General features: G+C 40.7%; 1 protein-coding gene across 1 annotated transcript in view; it reads right to left on the bottom strand.

Annotated features, from left to right (window-relative positions):
• Positions 1 to 25,314, bottom strand: part of LOC145039603 (uncharacterized) — a 29,129-nt gene extending 3,815 nt beyond the window's left edge. Inside the window, exons 1-7 of the mRNA XM_078987639.1 lie at positions 25,234 to 25,314; positions 14,850 to 15,091; positions 13,718 to 14,621; positions 12,914 to 13,006; positions 7,146 to 7,387; positions 6,014 to 6,917; positions 5,166 to 5,302 (exon numbers count right to left, since the gene is read on the bottom strand). Of these exons, the coding sequence (XP_078843765.1) occupies positions 5,166 to 5,302; positions 6,014 to 6,917; positions 7,146 to 7,387; positions 12,914 to 13,006; positions 13,718 to 14,621; positions 14,850 to 15,091; positions 25,234 to 25,314 (2,603 nt within the window). The remainder of the gene's footprint in view (positions 1 to 5,165; positions 5,303 to 6,013; positions 6,918 to 7,145; positions 7,388 to 12,913; positions 13,007 to 13,717; positions 14,622 to 14,849; positions 15,092 to 25,233) is intronic.
• Positions 25,315 to 27,253: the final 1,939 nt, after the last annotated feature.

Here is a 27,253-nt window from a genome sequence, read left to right as displayed (position 1 = left end):
AAATAAGTTGCTATTTTTTGAAATAAACAGCTATATTTCGCAATATAGCCAGAAAATATTTTGAAAGTACATTGTTAAATGTTGGATTATACTTATGTAGATCCATTTTCACGCATGGTTGGCTATATATCGTTGTTTTCCGTGTCACAAGTAAAAAATGTTTGAAGGTACTTATATGTGACAAACAAGGTCATTGAATTTATAAAACAAAAAATATTGTCTATAAAGAGGTCCTTTAACGCTATATATATTTACTTATTTTAGTGTAATTTCTAAACATTTCAATAATACCAATAACCCTATTTTTTTTATAATTATTTTGTAATATCTATATAAATTTGCATTTTATTTATGTGTTCCCCGCGTTCAACGCGGGTCATAATCTAGTACATTATAAAAAAAAAATCAACTTTTAATATGAAAATACAACAATTGAGACTATTGTTTAGATTTTTTTTCTCAATTAATCATAACTTTTAAGAAAATGAATATGAAGGATGTCAAGTTGATATCGGTTATATCTTTTTTAATAAGTGAAGGTTTTTTTTTACCACTTGTCACACTCTTGTTCATTTTGCCACATGTCATTTTGTGGTTATTTTGAATTAATTTTTATTCCATATGTAATTTTGTAGTTTTCCTATTTTATTAAATTCCATATGGTATTTAAATTTAATAATAAATACATATCAATTTCATTAATTGACTTTCCTTATAATTTCAAAATTTTAAAATAAAATCTCATTAATTTGCTTTGATTATTTTATCTAAATGATTTGTTTAAATTTAAAAGAAAAAAAACACTTTAATTTTAGTAATTCAATATTTTTCTCATTTTTCTTATAAATTTAAAATTTTCAAATGTTTATACATGTATAATTGTTTTAAATACACTCATGTAATACATGAGGCTCATACGTAGTAAAATTATATATTCCTCTTCCTCATTAAATAATAATGCATTCACCATAAATGTAGAGTTTTGAGTATTCTTAAATTATTTTTTCTCCATCTTATTACCAAATTATAGAAATCTCATCGATATATGTGAACTATTTATATCCTTATAATAACCAATTCAATATAATAACTACCACCTACTATCCATAAGTTAATTTTTTTCGCTCGATTTATTATTTTAATTTTGTAATCATAAGTACTCATAACTAATCATATATACACATAAGTTATACAACTCTTGAGTTATATTGACTATATATTTACTAGTTAAAAAGATTTTTCATTAGACATTTTGTGGATAGACCCCTATTTATGTTGTCGTTTAAATGTAAATTATATCGTAAATAAATAATAAATGAGAAGTTTTTCTTATGTGCTATTTGTTTTCGGAGTGTTCTTCATATATACTATACTAGATGAATTCACGCGCGTTGCCCGACGCGGGTTAAAAATACATTGTTAGAATATTGAAAAATATATGTTTATAATGGTTATGCTATTGAAATTAACTTTGACAAAACAGTTTTACACTAATTTATATATATATATATATATACACACACACACACACAAACACACACACACACACACATATATATATATTAGTGTAAAAATGTTATATATAATCTCAACTATTTTGAACAATAATATTCATTGACATTAACCCACCTTCATCATTAATAAAATTAAATATAATTATATATTTAGTGTTATTTTTAACAATCGTTATGATTAATTAATTTAAATATTTACTTATGCAATTATTTTCTAATTTCATTAACGATATTCATTTAAAATATAATTCATTTGTAGCTAACTGATGTAATTTATAACTTGATGTTATTATCATTTAAAATTATTGTTCAGTAATTTTAAACAACTTACTATTATTAATTATTATTATTAATAAGTTAAAGAAGACTTTTAAGAAACACTTAATATTATAATTCTAATATGAACCATATATACTAAATAATAAAGTGATAAGATTGATAATTTGTATTTGAAAAGAGACTTGTATGGATAATATGACATGTCCACGATTTTTATAATTTTATTATTTATACATATTGTTCATTAATTTTAAAACCATTTATTATTATTAATAAGTAAAAGAAAACTTTTAAAAAGCATTTATTATTATACTTAAAATGTTAAACATATACTTAAATATAAATTGATAAGATAGACAATTTACATTTTAAAAGAGATTTACATGTATAATATGAATAATATGACGTATCCATGATTTTTAATTAACTATTGCTTTGAAACAACACAAACATACAAACATATATTCAATATTTAATTAAATATTATTTATATCACATTCCATAACATATAACATATGATCTATAACATGAATATAATCTAATTTACATTAAAAGTTCAACCTCAACTGAAACAACCCAAAAATACGACCCAAAAATTTTTGTTTTTAATATAATCAAAACTGTAATCAGAGTATCATATAATAAAACCATGCGTGATGTATTCCAAAACATGATAAGATACTGTGCGGAAAACTGTATCATACTACATCAAATCAAACAACTAAATCAATCTCAGGCTAAAGCTGAGGCGGTGGTGTGTGCGATGCCGTCATCCCGAGCTCTTCCCTTTGCTTGCGGAAGTACCTGAAACCAAAACTGAAACTGTAAGCACGAAGCTTAGTGAGCTCCCCCAAACTACCACATACCATACAATAACACATAAACACATATTGGGCCTTGCCCACTGCATCGGGCCGAAGCCCGGAACTGCATCGGACCGAAGTCCGGAACTGCATCGGACCGAAGTCCGGAACTGTCTGGGACCTTGTACCCTGCATCGGACCGAAGTCCGGAACTAACTGCATCGGACCGAAGTCCGGAACTGACTGGGACCTTGTCCCCTGCATCGGACCGAAGTCCGGAACTAACTGCATCGGACCAAAGTCCGGAACTGACCGGGACCTTGTCCCCTGCATCGGACCGAAGTCCGGAACTGACTGACTGAGCATAGCATAGCATAACACATCAACTAGCGTAACACATATACGACATGCTACATCGAGCCGTGGCCCGGAACACATAATACTTAACACATAAAACATAGCACACAAATCCTGTTCGAACCACGAAGGCATCGAACATACTAACTACTGCATCGGACCTAAATCCGGAAACTACTGCTAACTGAACGGGCCGACATTGTGGCCTTAGACCCGTTCCTACTGGAAGGAAACTCACCTCGTAAACTGGCGGCTGAGTGTGTGTCTCTGAAAGCTAACGGATGCTGCTCCTGAATCTCCTCGGCTACAAGTCCATGAACACACTCAATCAAATACTAAACACTGCACTTGGGGTAAAATGACTCTTTTACCCTCGGTCAAAGTCAATTATCTTTTGGGCTGACTCGCCGAGTTGGGCCACCCAACTCGCCGAGTCCCACTCTTACTTTTCACTCTTACTCACTGCTACTCGTCGAGTGTGGCATCGACTCGACGAGTACCCTCTTGATCCAAGAACTCAGACAATCTTCATCCGACTCGCCGAGTCGTATGAACAGACTCGACGAGTTGTTCTTGATCCTAAGGAGATTGCCTTGGACTCGCCGAGTTGTATGAACAACTCGTCGAGTCCCTCCATCACTGAGTCTACCCTCAACTCGCTGAGTCCACTCTCTAACTCACTGGGTGCACTCGGCACTGCTAAAAACGAAGGAATCGGGGACTCGCGACCCGACTCGCCGAGTCGCTGCCATGCAGCTAGTTTTTACTCGATTTCTCTTGAATCCAACACATGCAAATGATAGATCTGGGTCCAATAAGCTGTTTTACCTCGTAAAGTTTCCAACTTTACGTGCACAACCTCAAGAATAAGGGAAATAAGGCTAAAAGATGCACAAAATGAGTAGATCCATGGCTAATATGCAATGTAACTCCAAAAAGACAGTAGATCTGGGCTCTACAACACCCCAACATTCAGATCCAAAGGTATTTCGACTTATTAAGACATTCATGCAACCATAAGGCTTGGGACAAACATCAAATAGCTCTTAGAAGAGCTCTAATGGAAGTTTAAAGCATATAACAAGAAGGGAACTCCGAAAATACCTCAATAAACTCAGATTTGCCCTTGGATCTTTGCACTACAACTCGTTTCCTTGCTTCTTTCTTCTTCTCCTTCTTCACACCTTCACAAAATGGCACCAAATCACTTATAAGCTCTCAAGGGAGGATTAGGGTTCTCTCACTGTGTTCTCAGAGTGAAAGTGGCGAGAATGAGGCTATAATGTGGTTTAAATAGTGGGCAAACCCGGGGATTTAGGGTTTCACCCAGACGGACGGACTCGCCGAGTCCGGGATATGGACTCGCCGAGTCCCCGGCTCCCGCGTGCCCAAAATACGCGACCCAACTCGGCGAGTCAGGCTAGAACTCGCCGAGTCCCTCTTGAAAACTTAGACAATTAACAATTAATTAACATACCGGGAACGGGTCGTTACAAATCTCCCCCACTTGTCTCAGACTTCGTCCTCGAAGTTTGCTACGGCTGGATCTGCGAATAACTCCGGGTAGTGCGTTCTCATCTCTTCCTCAGCCGCCCACGTCCATTCAGATCCCTTCCGGTGCTGCCACTGCACCTTCACTAGCTGAATGACCTTGTTCCTCAAGGTCTTGATCTTCCGATCCAGAATCGCGACCGGTCTCTCAATATAATTCAGGCTGCTATCAACCTGAATATCCTCTAGGGGAACGACTGCTGACTAATCCACCAAACACTTTCTCAACTGCGACACGTGGAAAGTGTTGTGGATCTGACTAAGCTCCTCAGGAAGATCTAACCGATAAGCAACCCGACCCACCCGGGCCATAACCCTGAAAGGACCAATAAATCTGGGGCCCAGCTTGCCCCTCTTCCGGAACCTGATGACACCTTTCCAAGGTGAGACTTTCAGAAGAACCATATCTCCTACCTGGAACTCCAAGTCCGAACGCCTCCTGTCAGCGTAGCTCTTCTGCCGACTCTGCGCAGTCTGCAGCCTACTACGGACCTGCTGGATCAACTCAGTCGTCTTGAGCACCACTTCAGTGCTCCCGATGACTCGCTGACCGACCTCGCCCCAGCAAATCGGGGTCCTACACTTCCTACCATACAACATCTCAAAAGGAGGTCGATCAATACTCGCATGGTAACTGTTGTTATACGAGAATTCCGCTAACGGAAGATACATATCCCAACTGCCCCCAAAATCTAGAACACATGCCCTAAGCATGTCCTCAAGAGTCTGAATCGTCCTCTCGCTCTGCCCGTCAGTCTGAGGGTGGAAAGCGGTGCTAAAATGAAGACGAGTACCCATCTCGTCGTGGAACCGCTTCCAGAATCTGGAGGTGAAACGAACATCTCGGTCTGACACCATCGATACCGGCACTCCATGACGTGCCACTATCTCTCGCACATAGATATCGGCTAACTTTTCCGCCGATATACTCTCCTGGATCGGGATAAAATGAGCACTCTTCGTCAACCGATCCACCACTACCCATATCGAATCCACTCCACGTGCGGTCCTGGGAAGTTTGGTGATAAAATCCATGGTGATATCCTCCCATTTCCACACGGGAATGTCCAACGGCTGCATCTTGCCGTGAGGTCTCTGGTGCTCCGCCTTGACCTTTCGGCAGGTCAAGCATCTCTCAACGTACCAAGCGACGTCCCGCTTCATGCGGGGCCACCAATAATCAGGTCGAAGATCTTGATACATCTTCGTCGCCCCTGGGTGGATAGAAAATCGAGACTTATGAGCCTCGTCTATCAATACCTGCCGTACTCCACCCCAGTACGGTACCCACATCCTACCATGAAGCGTCAACAAACCCCGACTATCGTAATCAAACGATGCTACTCGACCCACTATCCTCTCACATTTCTGCCTCTCCTCCTTGAGGCCCTCCACCCGAGCCTCCTTGATCCGCTCCAACAGCGGAGTGATCACTGTCATCCTCATGCACAGATCCTTGATAGGGGCCGCCGACACTTTGCGGCTTAGGGCGTCGGCCACCACGTTGGCCTTCCCTGGATGATAAAGGATCTCACAATCATAATCCTTTAGCACGTCTAACCATCTCCTCTGCCTCATGTTCAAACTCGGCTGATCCATGAGATATCTCAAACTCTTGTGATCCGTGTAAATAGTACAGCGGACCCCATAAAGGTAATGTCTCCAAATCTTGAGGGCAAACACAATTGCCCCCAGCTCCAAATCGTGGGTAGGATAGTTAGCCTCGTGAGGCTTCAACTGTCTCGAGGCATAGGCTACCACATGGCCTCGCTGCATCAATACTGCTCCCATACCTGTGATCGAAGCATCACAGTAGACTACGAAGTCCTCTACTCCTTCCGGCAAGGTAAGGATCGGTGCCTCGCACAATTTTTGTCTGAGAGTCTCGAACGCCGCCTGCTGCTCAGGCCCCCAACGGAATACCACCGACTTCTTGGTTAGTCGGGTGAGTGGCACTGCTATCTTGGAGAAGTCCTGAATAAATCTCCGATAATACCCTGCCAACCCTAGGAAGCTCCGAATCTCAGATGGAGACCTCAGGACCTCCCACTGCATCACGGCCTCAATCTTGGCCGGATCTACCAGAATACCCTTCTGGTTGACGAGATGGCCAAGAAACTGCACCTCGCGCAACCAGAACTCACACTTGGAGAACTTTGCGAAAAGTCTCTCCCTCCTCAAAGTCTCCAACACCTCCTGCAGGTGCTCCTCGTGCTGCCCCTGAGTCTTGGAATATACCAAGATGTCATCTATGAATACTATCACCGACCGATCCAGCATCGGTCTGCACACGCGGTTCATGAGATCCATGAACGCGGCTGGGGCATTGGTGAGCCCAAAAGGCATCACCACGAACTCATAATGACCATACCGGGTCCTGAAAGCAGTCTTCTGTACATCCTCATCTCTAACCCTCATCTGATGATAACCGGAGCGTAGATCGATCTTGGAGAACCAAGACGCTCCCTGAAGCTGATCAAACAAGTCATCTATCCTCGGAAGTGGGTAACGGTTCTTCACCGTTACTTTATTCAACTCCCGATAATCAATGCACATACAATGCGACCCATCCTTCTTCCTCACAAATAAGATCGGCGCTCCCCAAGGCGAATTGCTCGGCCGAATGAAACCCTTGTCTAACAGCTCCTGAAGCTGCGTAGACAACTCCTGCATCTCAGGGGGAGCTAGCCGATATGGTGCTTTGGCTATCGGAGCCGCACCAGGAACTAGATCGATCCTGAACTCAACCTGTCTCTCTGGAGGTATCCCCGGCAAATCCTCGGGAAACACATCCGGGTAGTTACGAACAATAGGAACATCATCAATCGCCATCTTGCCCTTCTCCCGGGCATCCAAGACGTAAGCTACAAAACCGGCGCAACCCTGGTGAACATAGCGCCTCGCCCTTGCGGCGGAACAAAAGATCGGTCCTCGCTGGGGCCTCTCGCCCTGAATCACTATCTCTCCCCCACTGGGGGTGCGAACCCTCACTAGCTGTAGCTCACAATCAATCACCGCCCCATTGGGGCTCAGCCAATCCATGCCCACAATAACTTTATTCCCACGCAGGGGAATAGGAACCAGGTCCACTGGAAACTGCTCATCAAATATCTGAAGGGAACACCCTCTATGTACTCTGTCGACCCTCACGGTCCTATCATCTGCTATCTCAACCTCTAGTGGGCAATCCAGCTCCTCGGGAGCTCTGCTAAGTCTCTTGCTAAGCGCAAGCGATACAAATGATCGGGTAGCCCCCGAATCGAACAATACCAAAGCAGGGATGCCGTTCACCGAGAACGACCCTAAATAAAACATATCATCAAGTAATATTCAAGCAATATAATAACAAGAGATGAAGGAAAGATTCATACCCGTCACCACATCAGGAGTCGCTCGCGCCTCCTCTGCTGTCATCTGAAATGCCCTGCTCTTCGCCACCGGCGCATCAGCTCGGCCCTGCCGGCCATCCGTAATCCTCAGGGTGGCAGGGGCAGGTGCAACCACCTTCCCTGCTGCAGCTAAACTGGGACACTGGGACCTTTTGTGTCCCCTCTGATTGCACTGAAAGCAAATCAGATCTGATGCTGAAACCGCAGTAGCAGGGGCCGTACAATCCCTGCTCATATGCCCAATCCGACCGCACTTGTAGCAGCTGGAACTCCCTGCCTTGCACGCCCCCTCGTGCATCCTTCCACACTTGCCACACCGACCGTGGCTCTGCTGACTCCTGGACCTGTGATCTGAAACCTTAGGCTTTTTGCCCGCACTACCTGAACCCGAAACCGCCTCCGGTTTCCTCTTCCTCTCCATCTCGAGATCAATCTCCCTGGCTCTAGCAATCATGTCGTCCAGCGTTTTACAACTGGACCGGCTCACAAACATGCGGATATCACTCCGCAACATCTCATGATAACGGGCCTTCTTCATCTCCTCATCGGCTGCATACTGAGGAACAAGAAGAGCCCTCTCCCTGAACTTGGCGGTGATCTCCGCCATTGACTCGGTAGTCTGAGTAAGATCCTGGAATTCCCTGGCTAGCTGCTGCACCTCAATGACCGCTGCAAACTCCGCCCTGAACCTGGTAGAGAAATCAGTCCAGGTCATAGCATCCAACGCCGCATCATCCCCGATGGCGTGTCCGACCTCCTCCCACCAATCCCGTGCCCTGTCCTTCAGTAGACAGGACGCCAATCTGACCTTGTCCCCCTCGGGACACCTGCTAGTGCGGAAGGCGTTGGCCACATCCGCCAACCATCTAGTACTCGCTATGGGGTCCCGCGCCCCATGATAGTCTGGAGCTCCGCACGCCCTGAACTCCCTGAATGTAAGAGTGCGCGACCCCATCACGGCCGCCATCTCAGCCCGAAAAGTACTCAATCGCTCATCCATCAGCTCTAAAATACCCTCCTTGATCGAACCGAAGATCACAGGAGTCTGCTCTGGTATGATGCGGGTAACCTCAGAAGAAAGGAACTCCCTAGTCTGCTCATCCATCTGTCCGACCTCCGGGTCTGATCTCGATCCTGATCCCCCTCCGGCATCTGAACTGCCGGCTGCTGGCCTCGGACGCAAAACTACCATTCTGAAACATATCATAACAACATCAGAACACTAAAATATTTCAAGGGATCATGATACGACTACTAGCTTCCTGGTCTTGTCTTGGCCTTCCTTGATTCGAGTACGGATCCTCTGCTTTCAGTAGTATGGGCCCCTACTACCTTCCACATCTATCCGTACTTTCCTCAAGAACTGCCTTGACTTCCCCAAGTCACCTCTACTACTGCCATTCTCTGCTATTCTCATCCTAGGCTTGCCCTAGGGAAACTTCAAGCTCGACACAACTGGTCCTCAGCTGCTGAAGGTTTCCTCATAACGCCAATTAGCCATTACCTAAACACCATCACATGTGATGAGGATCAGATAATCCTTCGAGTAAAGGACCCGTCCCTATAACGGTTGGACTCAAACAAGAGCTGCGCAATAGGGCCAGTTCCAGTACTCTGAGATTATTCAATCCTAGTCACATGTGGTGTGACGTGTTCACCTAATGGCTAACTCCCATCACTCGGAACCCCACTAAGCACAAAGCAAGCAGCATTCGGACACGGAAAACAGACTCAAGCAAACTATTCTCATAACAAGAAACTGCACTAGCATAAGATGCTAAGCTCCTGCTATCGGGCATAACCTAATCAGGCTATCCTACTACTGTCTACTCAGTACTAGCATGCAATACTCATAAAGCTGTAACACATAAGCAGGCACATAAGGCATTCTCCTAAATCCTTAGTCCTATACTAGCATGTTGTTCTACTAAAACTGAAATTGAACAAATAACTTGTATGGGTAATTTGGGAGTACTTACTTGAGCTCGGCTGACCGCATGCACACACCTCTATCTTGTTTAAAAAAAATTCTTCCTTTCTAAGTACTTTCAAAATTCTTTTTATAAAACGTTTTTATTTTAATAAAATCTTTCATTTCCCTTAGTTTGAGTTCAGATACACCCGGAAGTGTATCCGAATCCCTCAAACCAGGGCTCTGATACCAACTTGAAACAACCCAAAAATACGACCCAAAAATTTTTGTTTTTAATATAATCAAAACTGTAATCAGAGTATCATATAATAAAACCATGCGTGATGTATTCCAAAACATGATAAGATACTGTGCGGAAAACTGTATCATACTACATCAAATCAAACAACTAAATCAATCCCAGGCTAAAGCTGAGGCGGTGGTGTGTGCGATGCCGTCATCCCGAGCTCTTCCCTTTGCTTGCGGAAGTACCTGAAACCAAAACTGAAACTGTAAGCACGAAGCTTAGTGAGCTCCCCCAAACTACCACATACCATACAATAACACATAAACACATATTGGGCCTTGCCCACTGCATCGGGCCGAAGCCCGGAACTGCATCGGACCGAAGTCCGGAACTGTCTGGGACCTTGTCCCCTGCATCGGACCGAAGTCCGGAACTAACTGCATCGGACCGAAGTCCGGAACTGACTGCATCGGACCGAAGTCCGGAACTGACTAGGACCTTGTCCCCTGCATTGGACCGAAGTCCGGAACTAACTGCATCGGACCAAAGTCCGGAACTGACCGGGACCTTGTCCCCTGCATCGGACCGAAGTCCGGAACTGACTGACTGAGCATAGCATAGCATAACACATCAACTAGCGTAACACATATACGACATGCTACATCGAGCCGTGGCCCAGAACACATAATACTTAACACATAAAACATAGCACACAAATCCTGTTCGAACCACGAAGGCATCGAACATACTAACTACTGCATCGGACCTAAATCCGGAAACTACTGCTAACTGAACGGGCCGGCATTGTGGCCTTAGACCCGTTCCTACTGGAAGGAAACTCACCTCGTAAACTGGCGGCTGAGTGTGTGTCTCTGAAAGCTAACGGATGCTGCTCCTGAATCTCCTCGGCTACAAGTCCATGAACACACTCAATCAAATACTAAACACTGCACTTGGGGTAAAATGACTCTTTTACCCTCGGTCAAAGTCAATTATCTTTTGGGCTGACTCGCCGAGTTGGGCCACCCAACTCGCCGAGTCCCACTCTTACTTTTCACTCTTACTCACTGCTACTCGTCGAGTGTGGCATCGACTCGACGAGTACCCTCTTGATCCAAGAACTCAGACAATCTTCATCCGACTCGCCGAGTCGTATGAACAGACTCGACGAGTTGTTCTTGATCCTAAGGAGATTGCCTTGGACTCGCCGAGTTGTATGAACAACTCGTCGAGTCCCTCCATCACTGAGTCTACCCTCAACTCGCTGAGTCCACTCTCTAACTCACTGGGTGCACTCGGCACTGCTAAAAACGAAGGAATCGGGGACTCGCGACCCGACTCGCCGAGTCGCTGCCATGCAGCTAGTTTTTACTCGATTTCTCTTGAATCCAACACATGCAAATGATAGATCTGGGTCCAATAAGCTGTTTTACCTCGTAAAGTTTCCAACTTTACGTGCACAACCTCAAGAATAAGGGAAATAAGGCTAAAAGATGCACAAAATGAGTAGATCCATGGCTAATATGCAATGTAACTCCAAAAAGACAGTAGATCTGGGCTCTACAACACCCCAACATTCAGATCCAAAGGTATTTCGACTTATTAAGACATTCATGCAACCATAAGGCTTGGGACAAACATCAAATAGCTCTTAGAAGAGCTCTAATGGAAGTTTAAAGCATATAACAAGAAGGGAACTCCGAAAATACCTCAATAAACTCAGATTTGCCCTTGGATCTTTGCACTACAACTCATTTCCTTGCTTCTTTCTTCTTCTCCTTCTTCACACCTTCACAAAATGTCACCAAATCACTTATAAGCTCTCAAGGGAGGATTAGGGTTCTCTCACTGTGTTCTCAGAGTGAAAGTGGCGAGAATGAGGCTATAATGTGGTTTAAATAGTGGGCAAACCCGGGGATTTAGGGTTTCACCCAGACGGACGGACTCGCCGAGTCCGGGATATGGACTCGCCGAGTCCCCGGCTCCCGCGTGCCCAAAATACGCGACCCAACTCGGCGAGTCAGGCTAGAACTCGCCGAGTCCCTCTTGAAAACTTAGACAATTAACAATTAATTAACATACCGGGAACGGGTCGTTACAAATCTCCCCCACTTGTCTCAGACTTCGTCCTCGAAGTTTGCTACGGCTGGATCTGCGAATAACTCCGGGTAGTGCGTTCTCATCTCTTCCTCAGCCGCCCACGTCCATTCAGATCCCTTCCGGTGCTGCCACTGCACCTTCACTAGCTGAATGACCTTGTTCCTCAAGGTCTTGATCTTCCGATCCAGAATCGCGACCGGTCTCTCAATATAATTCAGGCTGCTATCAACCTGAATATCCTCTAGGGGAACGACTGCTGACTAATCCACCAAACACTTTCTCAACTGCGACACGTGGAAAGTGTTGTGGATCTGACTAAGCTCCTCAGGAAGATCTAACCGATAAGCAACCCGACCCACCCGGGCCATAACCCTGAAAGGACCAATAAATCTGGGGCCCAGCTTGCCCCTCTTCCGGAACCTGATGACACCTTTCCAAGGTGAGACTTTCAGAAGAACCATATCTCCTACCTGGAACTCCAAGTCCGAACGCCTCCTGTCAGCGTAGCTCTTCTGCCGACTCTGCGCAGTCTGCAGCCTACTACGGACCTGCTGGATCAACTCAGTCGTCTTGAGCACCACTTCAGTGCTCCCGATGACTCGCTGACCGACCTCGCCCCAGCAAATCGGGGTCCTACACTTCCTACCATACAACATCTCAAAAGGAGGTCGATCAATACTCGCATGGTAACTGTTGTTATACGAGAATTCCGCTAACGGAAGATACATATCCCAACTGCCCCCAAAATCTAGAACACATGCCCTAAGCATGTCCTCAAGAGTCTGAATCGTCCTCTCGCTCTGCCCGTCAGTCTGAGGGTGGAAAGCGGTGCTAAAATGAAGACGAGTACCCATCTCGTCGTGGAACCGCTTCCAGAATCTGGAGGTGAAACGAACATCTCGGTCTGACACCATCGATACCGGCACTCCATGACGTGCCACTATCTCTCGCACATAGATATCGGCTAACTTTTCCGCCGATATACTCTCCTGGATCGGGATAAAATGAGCACTCTTCGTCAACCGATCCACCACTACCCATATCGAATCCACTCCACGTGCGGTCCTGGGAAGTTTGGTGATAAAATCCATGGTGATATCCTCCCATTTCCACACGGGAATGTCCAACGGCTGCATCTTGCCGTGAGGTCTCTGGTGCTCCGCCTTGACCTTTCGGCAGGTCAAGCATCTCTCAACGTACCAAGCGACGTCCCGCTTCATGCGGGGCCACCAATAATCAGGTCGAAGATCTTGATACATCTTCGTCGCCCCTGGGTGGATAGAAAATCGAGACTTATGAGCCTCGTCCATCAATACCTGCCGTACTCCACCCCAGTACGGTACCCACATCCTACCATGAAGCGTCAACAAACCCCGACTATCGTAATCAAACGATGCTACTCGACCCACTATCCTCTCACATTTCTGCCTCTCCTCCTTGAGGCCCTCCACCCGAGCCTCCTTGATCCGCTCCAACAGCGGAGTGATCACTGTCATCCTCATGCACAGATCCTTGATAGGGGCCGCCGACACTTTGCGGCTTAGGGCGTCGGCCACCACGTTGGCCTTCCCTGGATGATAAAGGATCTCACAATCATAATCCTTTAGCACGTCTAACCATCTCCTCTGCCTCATGTTCAAACTCGGCTGATCCATGAGATATCTCAAACTCTTGTGATCCGTGTAAATAGTACAGCGGACCCCATAAAGGTAATGTCTCCAAATCTTGAGGGCAAACACAATTGCCCCCAGCTCCAAATCGTGGGTAGGATAGTTAGCCTCGTGAGGCTTCAACTGTCTCGAGGCATAGGCTACCACATGGCCTCGCTGCATCAATACTGCTCCCATACCTGTGATCGAAGCATCACAGTAGACTACGAAGTCCTCTACTCCTTCCGGCAAGGTAAGGATCGGTGCCTCGCACAATTTTTGTCTGAGAGTCTCGAACGCCGCCTGCTGCTCAGGCCCCCAACGGAATACCACCGACTTCTTGGTTAGTCGGGTGAGTGGCACTGCTATCTTGGAGAAGTCCTGAATAAATCTCCGATAATACCCTGCCAACCCTAGGAAGCTCCGAATCTCAGATGGAGACCTCAGGACCTCCCACTGCATCACGGCCTCAATCTTGGCCGGATCTACCAGAATACCCTTCTGGTTGACGAGATGGCCAAGAAACTGCACCTCGCGCAACCAGAACTCACACTTGGAGAACTTTGCGAAAAGTCTCTCCCTCCTCAAAGTCTCCAACACCTCCTGCAGGTGCTCCTCGTGCTGCCCCTGAGTCTTGGAATATACCAAGATGTCATCTATGAATACTATCACCGACCGATCCAGCATCGGTCTGCACACGCGGTTCATGAGATCCATGAACGCGGCTGGGGCATTGGTGAGCCCAAAAGGCATCACCACGAACTCATAATGACCATACCGGGTCCTGAAAGCAGTCTTCTGTACATCCTCATCTCTAACCCTCATCTGATGATAACCGGAGCGTAGATCGATCTTGGAGAACCAAGACGCTCCCTGAAGCTGATCAAACAAGTCATCTATCCTCGGAAGTGGGTAACGGTTCTTCACCGTTACTTTATTCAACTCCCGATAATCAATGCACATACAATGCGACCCATCCTTCTTCCTCACAAATAAGATCGGCGCTCCCCAAGGCGAATTGCTCGGCCGAATGAAACCCTTGTCTAACAGCTCCTGAAGCTGCGTAGACAACTCCTGCATCTCAGGGGGAGCTAGCCGATATGGTGCTTTGGCTATCGGAGCCGCACCAGGAACTAGATCGATCCTGAACTCAACCTGTCTCTCTGGAGGTATCCCCGGCAAATCCTCGGGAAACACATCCGGGTAGTTACGAACAATAGGAACATCATCAATCGCCATCTTGCCCTTCTCCCGGGCATCCAAGACGTAAGCTACAAAACCGGCGCAACCCTGGTGAACATAGCGCCTCGCCCTTGCGGCGGAACAAAAGATCGGTCCTCGCTGGGGCCTCTCGCCCTGAATCACTATCTCTCCCCCACTGGGGGTGCGAACCCTCACTAGCTGTAGCTCACAATCAATCACCGCCCCATTGGGGCTCAGCCAATCCATGCCCACAATAACTTTATTCCCACGCAGGGGAATAGGAACCAGGTCCACTGGAAACTGCTCATCAAATATCTGAAGGGAACACCCTCTATGTACTCTGTCGACCCTCACGGTCCTATCATCTGCTATCTCAACCTCTAGTGGGCAATCCAGCTCCTCGGGAGCTCTGCTAAGTCTCTTGCTAAGCGCAAGCGATACAAATGATCGGGTAGCCCCCGAATCGAACAATACCAAAGCAGGGATGCCGTTCACCGAGAACGACCCTAAATAAAACATATCATCAAGTAATATTCAAGCAATATAATAACAAGAGATGAAGGAAAGATTCATACCCGTCACCACATCAGGAGTCGCTCGCGCCTCCTCTGCTGTCATCTGAAATGCCCTGCTCTTCGCCACCGGCGCATCAGCTCGGCCCTGCCGGCCATCCGTAATCCTCAGGGTGGCAGGGGCAGGTGCAACCACCTTCCCTGCTGCAGCTAAACTGGGACACTGGGACCTTTTGTGTCCCCTCTGATTGCACTGAAAGCAAATCAGATCTGATGCTGAAACCGCAGTAGCAGGGGCCGTACAATCCCTGCTCATATGCCCAATCCGACCGCACTTGTAGCAGCCGGAACTCCCTGCCTTGCACGCCCCCTCGTGCATCCTTCCACACTTGCCACACCGACCGTGGCTCTGCTGACTCCTGGACCTGTGATCTGAAACCTTAGGCTTTTTGCCCGCACTACCTGAACCCGAAACCGCCTCCGGTTTCCTCTTCCTCTCCATCTCGAGATCAATCTCCCTGGCTCTAGCAATCATGTCGTCTAGCGTTTTACAACTGGACCGGCTCACAAACATGCGGATATCACTCCGCAACATCTCATGATAACGGGCCTTCTTCATCTCCTCATCGGCTGCATACTGAGGAACAAGAAGAGCCCTCTCCCTGAACTTGGCGGTGATCTCCGCCATTGACTCGGTAGTCTGAGTAAGATCCTGGAATTCCCTGGCTAGCTGCTGCACCTCAATGACCGCTGCAAACTCCGCCCTGAACCTGGTAGAGAAATCAGTCCAGGTCATAGCATCCAACGCCGCATCATCCCCGATGGCGTGTCCGACCTCCTCCCACCAATCCCGTGCCCTGTCCTTCAGTAGACAGGACGCCAATCTGACCTTGTCCCCCTCGGGACACCTGCTAGTGCGGAAGGCGTTGGCCACATCCGCCAACCATCTAGTACTCGCTATGGGGTCCCGCGCCCCATGATAGTCTGGAGCTCCGCACGCCCTGAACTCCATGAATGTAAGAGTGCGCGACCCCATCACGGCCGCCATCTCAGCCCGAAAAGTACTCAATCGCTCATCCATCAGCTCTAAAATACCCTCCTTGATCGAACCGAAGATCACAGGAGTCTGCTCTGGTATGATGCGGGTAACCTCAGAAGAAAGGAACTCCCTAGTCTGCTCATCCATCTGTCCGACCTCCGGGTCTGATCTCGATCCTGATCCCCCTCCGGCATCTGAACTGCCGGCTGCTGGCCTCGGACGCAAAACTACCATTCTGAAACATATCATAACAACATCAGAACACTAAAATATTTCAAGGGATCATGATACGACTACTAGCTTCCTGGTCTTGTCTTGGCCTTCCTTGATTCGAGTACGGATCCTCTGCTTTCAGTAGTATGGGCCCCTACTACCTTCCACATCTATCCGTACTTTCCTCAAGAACTGCCTTGACTTCCCCAAGTCACCTCTACTACTGCCATTCTCTGCTATTCTCATCCTAGGCTTGCCCTAGGGAAACTTCAAGCTCGACACAACTGGTCCTCAGCTGCTGAAGGTTTCCTCATAACGCCAATTAGCCATTACCTAAACACCATCACATGTGATGAGGATCAGATAATCCTTCGAGTAAAGGACCCGTCCCTATAACGGTTGGACTCAAACAAGAGCTGCGCAATAGGGCCAGTTCCAGTACTCTGAGATTATTCAATCCTAGTCACATGTGGTGTGACGTGTTCACCTAATGGCTAACTCCCATCACTCGGAACCCCACTAAGCACAAAGCAAGCAGCATTCGGACACGGAAAACAGACTCAAGCAAACTATTCTCATAACAAGAAACTGCACTAGCATAAGATGCTAAGCTCCTGCTATCGGGCATAACCTAATCAGGTTATCCTACTGCTGTCTACTCAGTACTAGCATGCAATACTCATAAAGCTGTAACACATAAGCAGGCACATAAGGCATTCTCCTAAATCCTTAGTCCTATACTAGCATGTTGTTCTACTAAAACTGAAATTGAACAAATAACTTGTATGGGTAATTTGGGAGTACTTACTTGAGCTCGGCTGACCGCATGCACACACCTCTATCTTGTTTAAAAAAAATTCTTCCTTTCTAAGTACTTTCAAAATTCTTTTTATAAAACGTTTTTATTTTAATAAAATCTTTCATTTCCCTTAGTTTGAGTTCAGATACACCCGGAAGTGTATCCGAATCCCTCAAACCAGGGCTCTGATACCAACTTGAAACAACCCAAAAATACGACCCAAAAATTTTTGTTTTTAATATAATCAAAACTGTAATCAGAGTATCATATAATAAAACCATGCGTGATGTATTCCAAAACATGATAAGATACTGTGCGGAAAACTGTATCATACTACATCAAATCAAACAACTAAATCAATCCCAGGCTAAAGCTGAGGCGGTGGTGTGTGCGATGCCGTCATCCCGAGCTCTTCCCTTTGCTTGTGGAAGTACCTGAAACCAAAACTGAAACTGTAAGCACGAAGCTTAGTGAGCTCCCCCAAACTACCACATACCATACAATAACACATAAACACATATTGGGCCTTGCCCACTGCATCGGGCCGAAGCCCGGAACTGCATCGGACCGAAGTCCGGAACTGCATCGGACCGAAGTCCGGAACTGTCTGGGACCTTGTCCCCTGCATCGGACCGAAGTCCGGAACTAACTGCATCGGACCGAAGTCCGGAACTGACTGCATCGGACCGAAGTCCGGAACTGTCTGGGACCTTGTCCCCTGCATCGGACCGAAGTCCGGAACTAACTGCATCGGACCAAAGTCCGGAACTGACCGGGACCTTGTCCCCTGCATCGGACCGAAGTCCGGAACTGACTGACTGAGCATAGCATAGCATAACACATCAACTAGCGTAACACATATACGACATGCTACATCGAGCCGTGGCCCGGAACACATAATACTTAACACATAAAACATAGCACACAAATCCTGTTCGAACCACGAAGGCATCGAACATACTAACTACTGCATCGGACCTAAATCCGGAAACTACTGCTAACTGAACGGGCCGGCATTGTGTCCTTAGACCCGTTCCTACTGGAAGGAAACTCACCTCGTAAACTGGCGGCTGAGTGTGTGTCTCTGAAAGCTAACGGCTGCTGCTCCTGAATCTCCTCGGCTACAAGTCCATGAACACACTCAGTCAAATACTAAACACTGCACTTGGGGTAAAATGACTCTTTTACCCTCGGTCAAAGTCAATTATCTTTTGGGCTGACTCGCCGAGTTGGGCCACCCAACTCGCCGAGTCCCACTCTTACTTTTCACTCTTACTCACTGCTACTCGTTGAGTGTGGCATCGACTCGACGAGTACCCTCTTGATCCAAGAACTCAGACAATCTTCATCCGACTCGCCGAGTCGTATGAACAGACTCGACGAGTTGTTCTTGATCCTAAGGAGATTGCCTTGGACTCGCTGAGTTGTATGAACAACTCGTCGAGTCCCTCCATCACTGAGTCTACCCTCAACTCGCTGAGTCCACTCTCTAACTCAGTGGGTGCACTCGGCACTGCTAAAAACGAAGGAATCGGGGACTCGCGACCCGACTCGCCGAGTCGCTGCCATGCAGCTAGTTTTTACTCGATTTCTCTTGAATCCAACACATGCAACTGATAGATCTGGGTCCAATAAGCTGTTTTACCTCGTAAAGTTTCCAACTTTACGTGCACAACCTCAAGAATAAGGGAAATAAGGCTAAAAGATGCACAAAATGAGTAGATCCATGGCTAATATGCAATGTAACTCCAAAAAGACAGTAGATCTGGGCTCTACAACACCCCAACATTCAGATCCAAAGGTATTTCGACTTATTAAGACATTCATGCAACCATAAGGCTTGGGACAAACATCAAATAGCTCTTAGAAGAGCTCTAATGGAAGTTTAAAGCATATAACAAGAAGGGAACTCCGAAAATACCTCAATAAACTCAGATTTGCCCTTGGATCTTTGCACTACAACTCGTTTCCTTGCTTCTTTCTTCTTCTCCTTCTTCACACCTTCACAAAATGGCACCAAATCACTTATAAGCTCTCAAGGGAGGATTAGGGTTCTCTCACCGTGTTCTCAGGGTGAAAGTGGCGAGAATGAGGCTACAATGTGGTTTAAATAGTGGGCAAACCCGGGGATTTAGGGTTTCACCCAGACGGACGGACTCGCCGAGTCCGGGATATGGACTCGCCGAGTCCCCGGCTCCCGCGTGCCCAAAATACGCGACCCAACTCGGCGAGTCAGGCTAGAACTCGCCGAGTCCCTCTTGAAAACTTAGATAATTAACAATTAATTAACATACCGGGAACGGGTCGTTATATCAACATACAAAGATTCTCTTAAAAGAATACTTAAACCAATAAAAATAAAATAAAAAAAGAATTAGTACATAACAAACTTACAAATTTAAAGCTTTAACATAATAACATGACTCGATAAATGGTCCAAAGACCTCAAACCAACACAAATACTTTTAGACTTGTTTTCTTTGTGAAATTTGTATATGATTGGTATTTGTGTGTCTACTCAAAGAGATTGACCTTTTATAGTAGACTATCCATTAATTGCTTATTAAACATATTATATAAGTTATAAAACCTTTGAATGGTTAATCATTATTAATAGACTTCTGAGTGATATTCATTCAAATAAAAGGTTTCAAATGAATATGGTTTGAGTAAAATGCATCATTTGAGTTGCATCATTTGAGTTTCAAATGACTGTGGTGAAAGAAAAATATTTCCGTTATAAATATAGTAGGTGAATCCATGTGCGTTACGTTTGAATACAATTATATGGTTAAAATAATAAGTTTTACCAAATTATTATTTAATATTTCTACTTTGAAACAAAATGTTAGTACTAAAGCAAACATATAGTTAACATATTAGTTTTATTAAACATTATAGTTTTAATTTTTAAGTCATTGTGATATATACAATTATTTGATAATTTTATAAACAGTTTAAAATTGTGTAAATTATATATCAAATGTATGATAATCTATATATAACGGGTAACAAAATGTATGGACAAAAATATGAACTACAACTTTTAGTAACATAAAAATACAAAAACATCTATTATAATATTTGTATTAAATATATATATATATATATATATACATAACAAAAAATATGAAAAATAAACACTACAATTTTTAATAACATAAAAACACCAAAACATCTATTGTAACATTTATATTAATTTTTCATATTTAAATCACAAATCTCTTCAAATATATTAATGTTTTTAATGAGCAAAACTTTACAACCTTTAAAAAAAGGGAAATAAAAAATTATTAGTAATTACTAATTAATAATCATAAGTTAAGAACTCTTGAGTTGTGACTAATAAATATACAAAAATTAGAAAACTCTTGAATTGTTGTGTGAGTTTCAAAGGAATGTTGTTGTTGTTGTCGTCGTTGTTGTTGTTGTTGTTGTTGTTGTCGTTGTTGTTTTTGTTGTTGTTGTTTTTGTTGTTGTTATTGTCGTCGTTGTTGTTGATGCATCATTTTAATCCCTTTAATTATTAAACATAAGGATACTTAATTATAAATTTATAACATATATAGGTGCATATACATGTTAAACAAATCACATATAATATATATTTTCGTAAATGTCATATGTAATTCTTGTTGTAGTAATATGGATAAATTACTTTCGTATGAAGAACATATAATGATAAGTCAATCATAATTACATATCAAATGTTAAAAATTATGTTATCTTTTAAATATTGTCTTGTAAGTATGTTGTGTAGGATAACCCAATAAACAATAATAAAAAATAAACATAATCAAAATAGAAAAACTACAATCAAATAAATAAGAACATCGGGTGGTTGAATATATAAATAAAAATGTTACATAAATATACATTTAAATCAAAAGAAAAAACTAACATTCGTCTGCTTTGCTCAAACAAAAAATCTATATCAGTTTTCTGATTTTTTTTCTTCATTTAACATTATTCAACCATAGAAACTTAAGGACAATTCTTCACTAACCTCCAATCAAAATGTTTTTCTTGAAAAGGAAGAATAAAAAAGATATTCCAAGCAAAACATTGATGTTTGGAGAGTCACATTCAATATTGAGTAATACACACAAATCACATATAAAGATCAAACGAGAAACTGAATATAAAGAAAGAGTAAAAAAGCTTCATTTGTTTTGGTTGAAAAAAAATCATATTACAATTACCATCGATGCGACATAATCCATTTCTTCAAATCATCATATTTGGATCATGAATGCTTCAACTATATGAAAAGTTTTGAATCTCAATATCTTCAACCAAATGATGACTTTTTGTAAGAAAAATGTTCTAATATAACTACATATATAATAAGAAAATGTGAAAAATTATTGGAAATTTATAAATATTATAAATGCATATCCATGATTTTTAATAATTATTGCTTTGAAGAAACACAAACATACAAACATATATCCAATAATTAATTAAATATTATCTATATCATTTTCCATAACATATGATCGACAACATAAATCTAATCTAATTTACATGAAAATTTCAACCACAACATACAATGATTGTCTTAAAAGAATACTTAAACCAAGAAAAATATAAAAAAAGAAATAGTATATAATAAACTTACAAATTAAAAACTTTAACATATCTAATTAAATATTATCCACATCACGGCATATAACATATAATCGATAACATCTATATGATCTAATATATATTAACGATTAAATCACAACATACAACAATTGTATTAAAAGAATCCAAAACCAAGAAAAAACATAAAAAAAAATTAGTATATAACAAACTTACAAATTAAAAGCTATAACATAATAATATATCTCAAAAAGTAGTCATAAGACCACAAACCAACTCAAAAACCTATAAGCTTGTTTTCTTTATGACGTTTGTATGTGACTTGTATGAATCGCTAACCAAAAGATTGATCTTTTTATAGTAAACGGTTCATTAAGTGCTTATTAAATATAATATAAGTTATAAAACCTTTGAGTGATAAATCATTATTAAGAAAACTTTTGAGTTGTATTAGTTAAAAGATGGGGGTTTCAAATGAATGTGGTTTGAGAAAAAAATGCTTCTATATAGTCTTGGGAGTTTCAAATGCATGAGGTTCAAGAAAAAATGTTAGCTTTATAAGATACTAGACGAATTCTCGCGCGTTGCGCAATGAAGATTAAAAATATATTGTTAAAATATTAAAAAATATATGTTTAAAATGGTTATGTTATTGATATTAACTTTGAGATAATATTGTTACACTAATATATATATATATATATATATATATATATATATATATATATATATATAATCTCTATTATTTTTAACAATAATATTCATTAACATCAACCCACATTCCTCATTAATAGAATTAAATATAATTATCTATTTAGTATTACTTTTAACAATTGTTATTATTGATTAATTATATTTTTACTTATGCGATCACTTTCTAATTTCAATAATGATGTTCATATAAAATACAATTTATTTATAGCTAAATGTAATTTATAAATTGATGTTATTATCATTTATAATTGTTATTCATTAGTTTTAAACAACTTATTATTAATAATAAGTTAAATAATACTTTTAAGAAACACTTAATATTATTATTAAAATGTGAAACATACACTAAATAATAAAATGATAAGATAGACAATTTCCATTTCAAAAGAGACTTGCATGGATAATATGACATATCCATGTAATTTGATTTTATTATTTATAATTATTGCTTATTAATAAGTGAAAGAAACTTTTAAAAAACACTTATTGTTATAATTAAAATGTTAAACATATACTAAAATATAAAGTGATAAGATAGACTATTTGCATTTTAAAAAAGGCTTACATGGATAATATGGATAATATGACGTATAAATGAATTTTAATTAATTATTGTTTTGAAGTAACATGAACATACAAACATGTATACAATAGTTAATTAAATATTATATATATATATATATATATATATATATATATATATCATCTTCCATAACATATGATCGATAACATGAATATAATCTAATTTACATTAAAATTTCAACCACAACATACAATAATATTCTTAAAATAATACTTAAATCAAGAAATTACAAAAAAGAATTAGTATATAACAAACTTACAAATTAAAAACTTCAACATAATAACATGGCTCGAAAAAATGTTCAAGGCACTCAAATCAACGCAAAAAAACTTTAAACTTGTTTTCTTTGTGAATTTTGTATGTGATTTGTAATGGTGTGTCTACTCAAAAAGATTAACATTTTTATAGTAGTGTATCCATTAATTGTTTATTGGATAGATTTGATAATTTATAAAACCTTTGAATTGTTAATCATTATTATGAGACTTTTGAGTGGTATTTATTAAAATAGGATGTTTCAAATGCATGAGGTGTTTGCAAATTTTTATCGGGGTTTCAAATGCATGAGGTTTAAGGAAAAATGCTAGCTTTATACCTATGTATGATAATGTATGATAAGATAAGATAAAGATAAAGATGTATTGATATTATACAAAGAAATATTATAACAAAATAATATTTGTATAAAAATATGAAAAAACGAGACGGCATGCTAAAAATATGAATTAAAAATAAACAAAAATTAGCCGACGAAGTATAAACAAAAGTCGTAGTGTTCGTCAATATCTATGCATGCATATAAGAAACGACCAAATATGACTTTGTATGAGGAAATTATTATTTTTCAAGGCTTCAAGTACAACACAGTACAACAGTGTGTGACATATAAATTGAAATGAAATTCGGTTGATTTTTAGCCGAAACAATATAAATGAAACTTGTAGTACTCTTCACTAGGAGACCAAAAATAGAAAGAATATCAAAAAATAGAGTCCGTATGAATAAGTTACGAATTTCACAACGTTATTTACAGTCTAAGACTTCTCGAGACGTAAAACGAAAAATAAAATGAAAACTAGCCGACAACGTCTAAGGGGCTGATTGTTTTTTCAGAAAACACATTATTGGTTATGTTGCGCCACACAATGTATGTGCTAACACTTGATCTTTCACACATGTTTGTTTTTTAGAAAACTTGTTACTTAAAAAATGTTGCGCTTGAGCAGCGTGACGCATCACTGGATCACCCTCTTCAAACAACTTCTCGCTTTACTTTAAGTTATATTATTCAACATAGATTTATTTTAATCTTTTTCAAAAACATGTTTATTATTTTTATGATATTATGAAAGATATTATAAACAATTCGAGTATATTTTACATAATTTCAAAATTGTTTGGTAAATTTCATATAAATTTTTTTTTGTGTTACATTGTCTATAACCAAATATTAATAAATTATAAATACCAAATATTAATAAATTATAAAGTTAATCACCAAATTTATTTAAGCTAACTGAAAAAATAATCATCTTCATCGAAAATCTAACAAAAATGAACATGCTTTTTTTGCTAAATTAACTATTTTATTTATTGTTATCTAGCAAATATTTTGTTTAATTATTTTATATAAACGTTTTTGAAAATCATATCATAAAAATGATCTTTATACTTGATTTGCATATGATTAAACTAAATATTTTTATGATTTAGAATTAGTTTTAACTATTATTTAGTTAGTTTCAGTTTATTGCAGTAGTCTGTAGACGTCAAAAAACAAACCTTTTTATTATATGTTGTAGCCGTTTGATCCACCTCTTCTTCAGTATAGGGTTGCAGACGTGGTTCGCAAACTTCATGCATTTTCGATTAAAAAAACAAACAACACCTAAATGAAAGTCGTAGTGCACGTTGATAGCTACGTATGGATATAAAGACCGTTGAAAATGGAGCTCGTGTACAAAAGTTACGAATTTTAGAAAATAATTAATTTCCAAAGAATGAGGAATTGGCATGTGGCATAGCAAGAGTGTGATAAGTGTCGCAATATGGCACACCCATTCCTCCCAATGGATTTGAACGGATGAGTTACACATGGCCACAGGTGCGATGCATCAAGGCGCAGCGTGCCCTTCCTGGCTGGCTATAAATTGATGCAACTTCTTACATAAAAGTTTGCCAATTCACTTCCAGTCACTCCAAATCTCTCCCAAATCCTTGAGGTTTAGTTCTAGTACCTCTTAGGCATTAATAATGAAGCTTTGAGTGTTGGAGACCCCAGAGAATTAGAGTTTTCAGTTTTAAAGTTCTATCCGCACAAAGTCTAGTTTTTTGCTAAATAACCTGTAAGTTAAGTTATGCTTAATGTGCTTTAAGTAGAGTTTATATTTATGTTTATAATCATTATTATGAACTTATAAAGAAGATTTATCAATAATGTCAATCGTTATTCTGATCGATCTACTTACGTAAATGATGATAATGTAAGAACAATGATGTGTTTAAAGTGGATTTTCCAAACAATATATATCCTTATATACAAACAGATCCTACCTCCAACACGATCTTACCTGGTTTTTTCTTATCAACTATAAGTTGGTATTTTTCTTGGGATTATTGATAAATCTAAGAAACAAAAATTATAACTACGAATAATATAAACAAAAAGTATACACAGTAATATTTTACCTAGGTACTTTTTAAAAGAAAAAACTGAAGCGTATCCGGAGCGCAAATTTAACTTAAAGTCTTTCACTTTTAACCAAGTGAGTGTAGTTATTTTCAAGTGCATAATTATACTAAAATTAATTATCGCAAGTATTTATCATTCGTAGGATTGTTTATATGTTAACTGTTTAATATATGTAACTGTGTGATGATATTATTTACTAAGTTATAACATTATTATAAAATCAGGAAACTTATTTAATGTTGATTTTCTTTTATTAATCTCTTGATAAATTTGATTTAAGACTTATAAAGGATATTATATTGAAGTAAGTTGAAAATGTGAATATTCTCATAGTTGGGTAATCTGTGTGAGACTTAAAGAGGACAATAATAGTCCTCCTCTTTTTGGATAGTCAGTATTGGCAGGTCCATATCAGACATCTGGAGGGTATGTATGGAGCATCTTTCAGTGTGAGATGACAAAACTTGATTATTCTAGACGGTCTTGTGAATTACGTTAATAGTGTGGTGTTATAGACCACTAACATAGATAAAGTGGGATGCCATGTTTATCAAATACTCTTAACAATGGTGGCCTTTAAAAAGACTTACACTGGCAAAGGACTCCCCTAGCTGTATAGTCAAATAATTACTCAAATGATTTATCATGTTAGGTGATTCTTCCAGATAATCGTTGAACTAGGATTTGTGGCAATTGATTAGGCTAGGTATATTCGGGTAGAATGTCTTAAAGATATTTACATTGGATTTATATATCTATATTGTTTGGAAATGTTTGTGTGCTGGGTTATTATTATAATTTAATATCACTAAGTTATTATGGGCTTGAAAACCATATGTATCTCACAAGTAGTGGTACCAAGGCTGGTGAAAACCATATGTATCTTACAAGTAATGGTACTAAGGCTGTTGGAATCTAAGTTAGGATGCCGAGTTAATAAGAGATGAGCCTGCTATAGTATTATAGACCTTTAAATATTTATGTTGTAACCTATGTTGGATATTTAATTATGACATCCTTGGTATTGTAATATTTTGAAATAATGTTTGTTATCTCAATAAAAATGTTTTATTAAACTAGGATTTTCCACAACAAAAAACCCACAATTTT

The sequence above is a fragment of the Lactuca saligna genome, chromosome 4, assembly GCF_052625555.1.
Source record: "Lactuca saligna cultivar CGN05327 chromosome 4, ASM5262555v1, whole genome shotgun sequence".
Classification (NCBI taxonomy): Eukaryota; Viridiplantae; Streptophyta; class Magnoliopsida; order Asterales; family Asteraceae; genus Lactuca; species Lactuca saligna.
The sequence above is the reverse complement of the archived record's forward strand: the minus strand, read 5'-3'. Positions and strand labels throughout refer to the sequence as shown.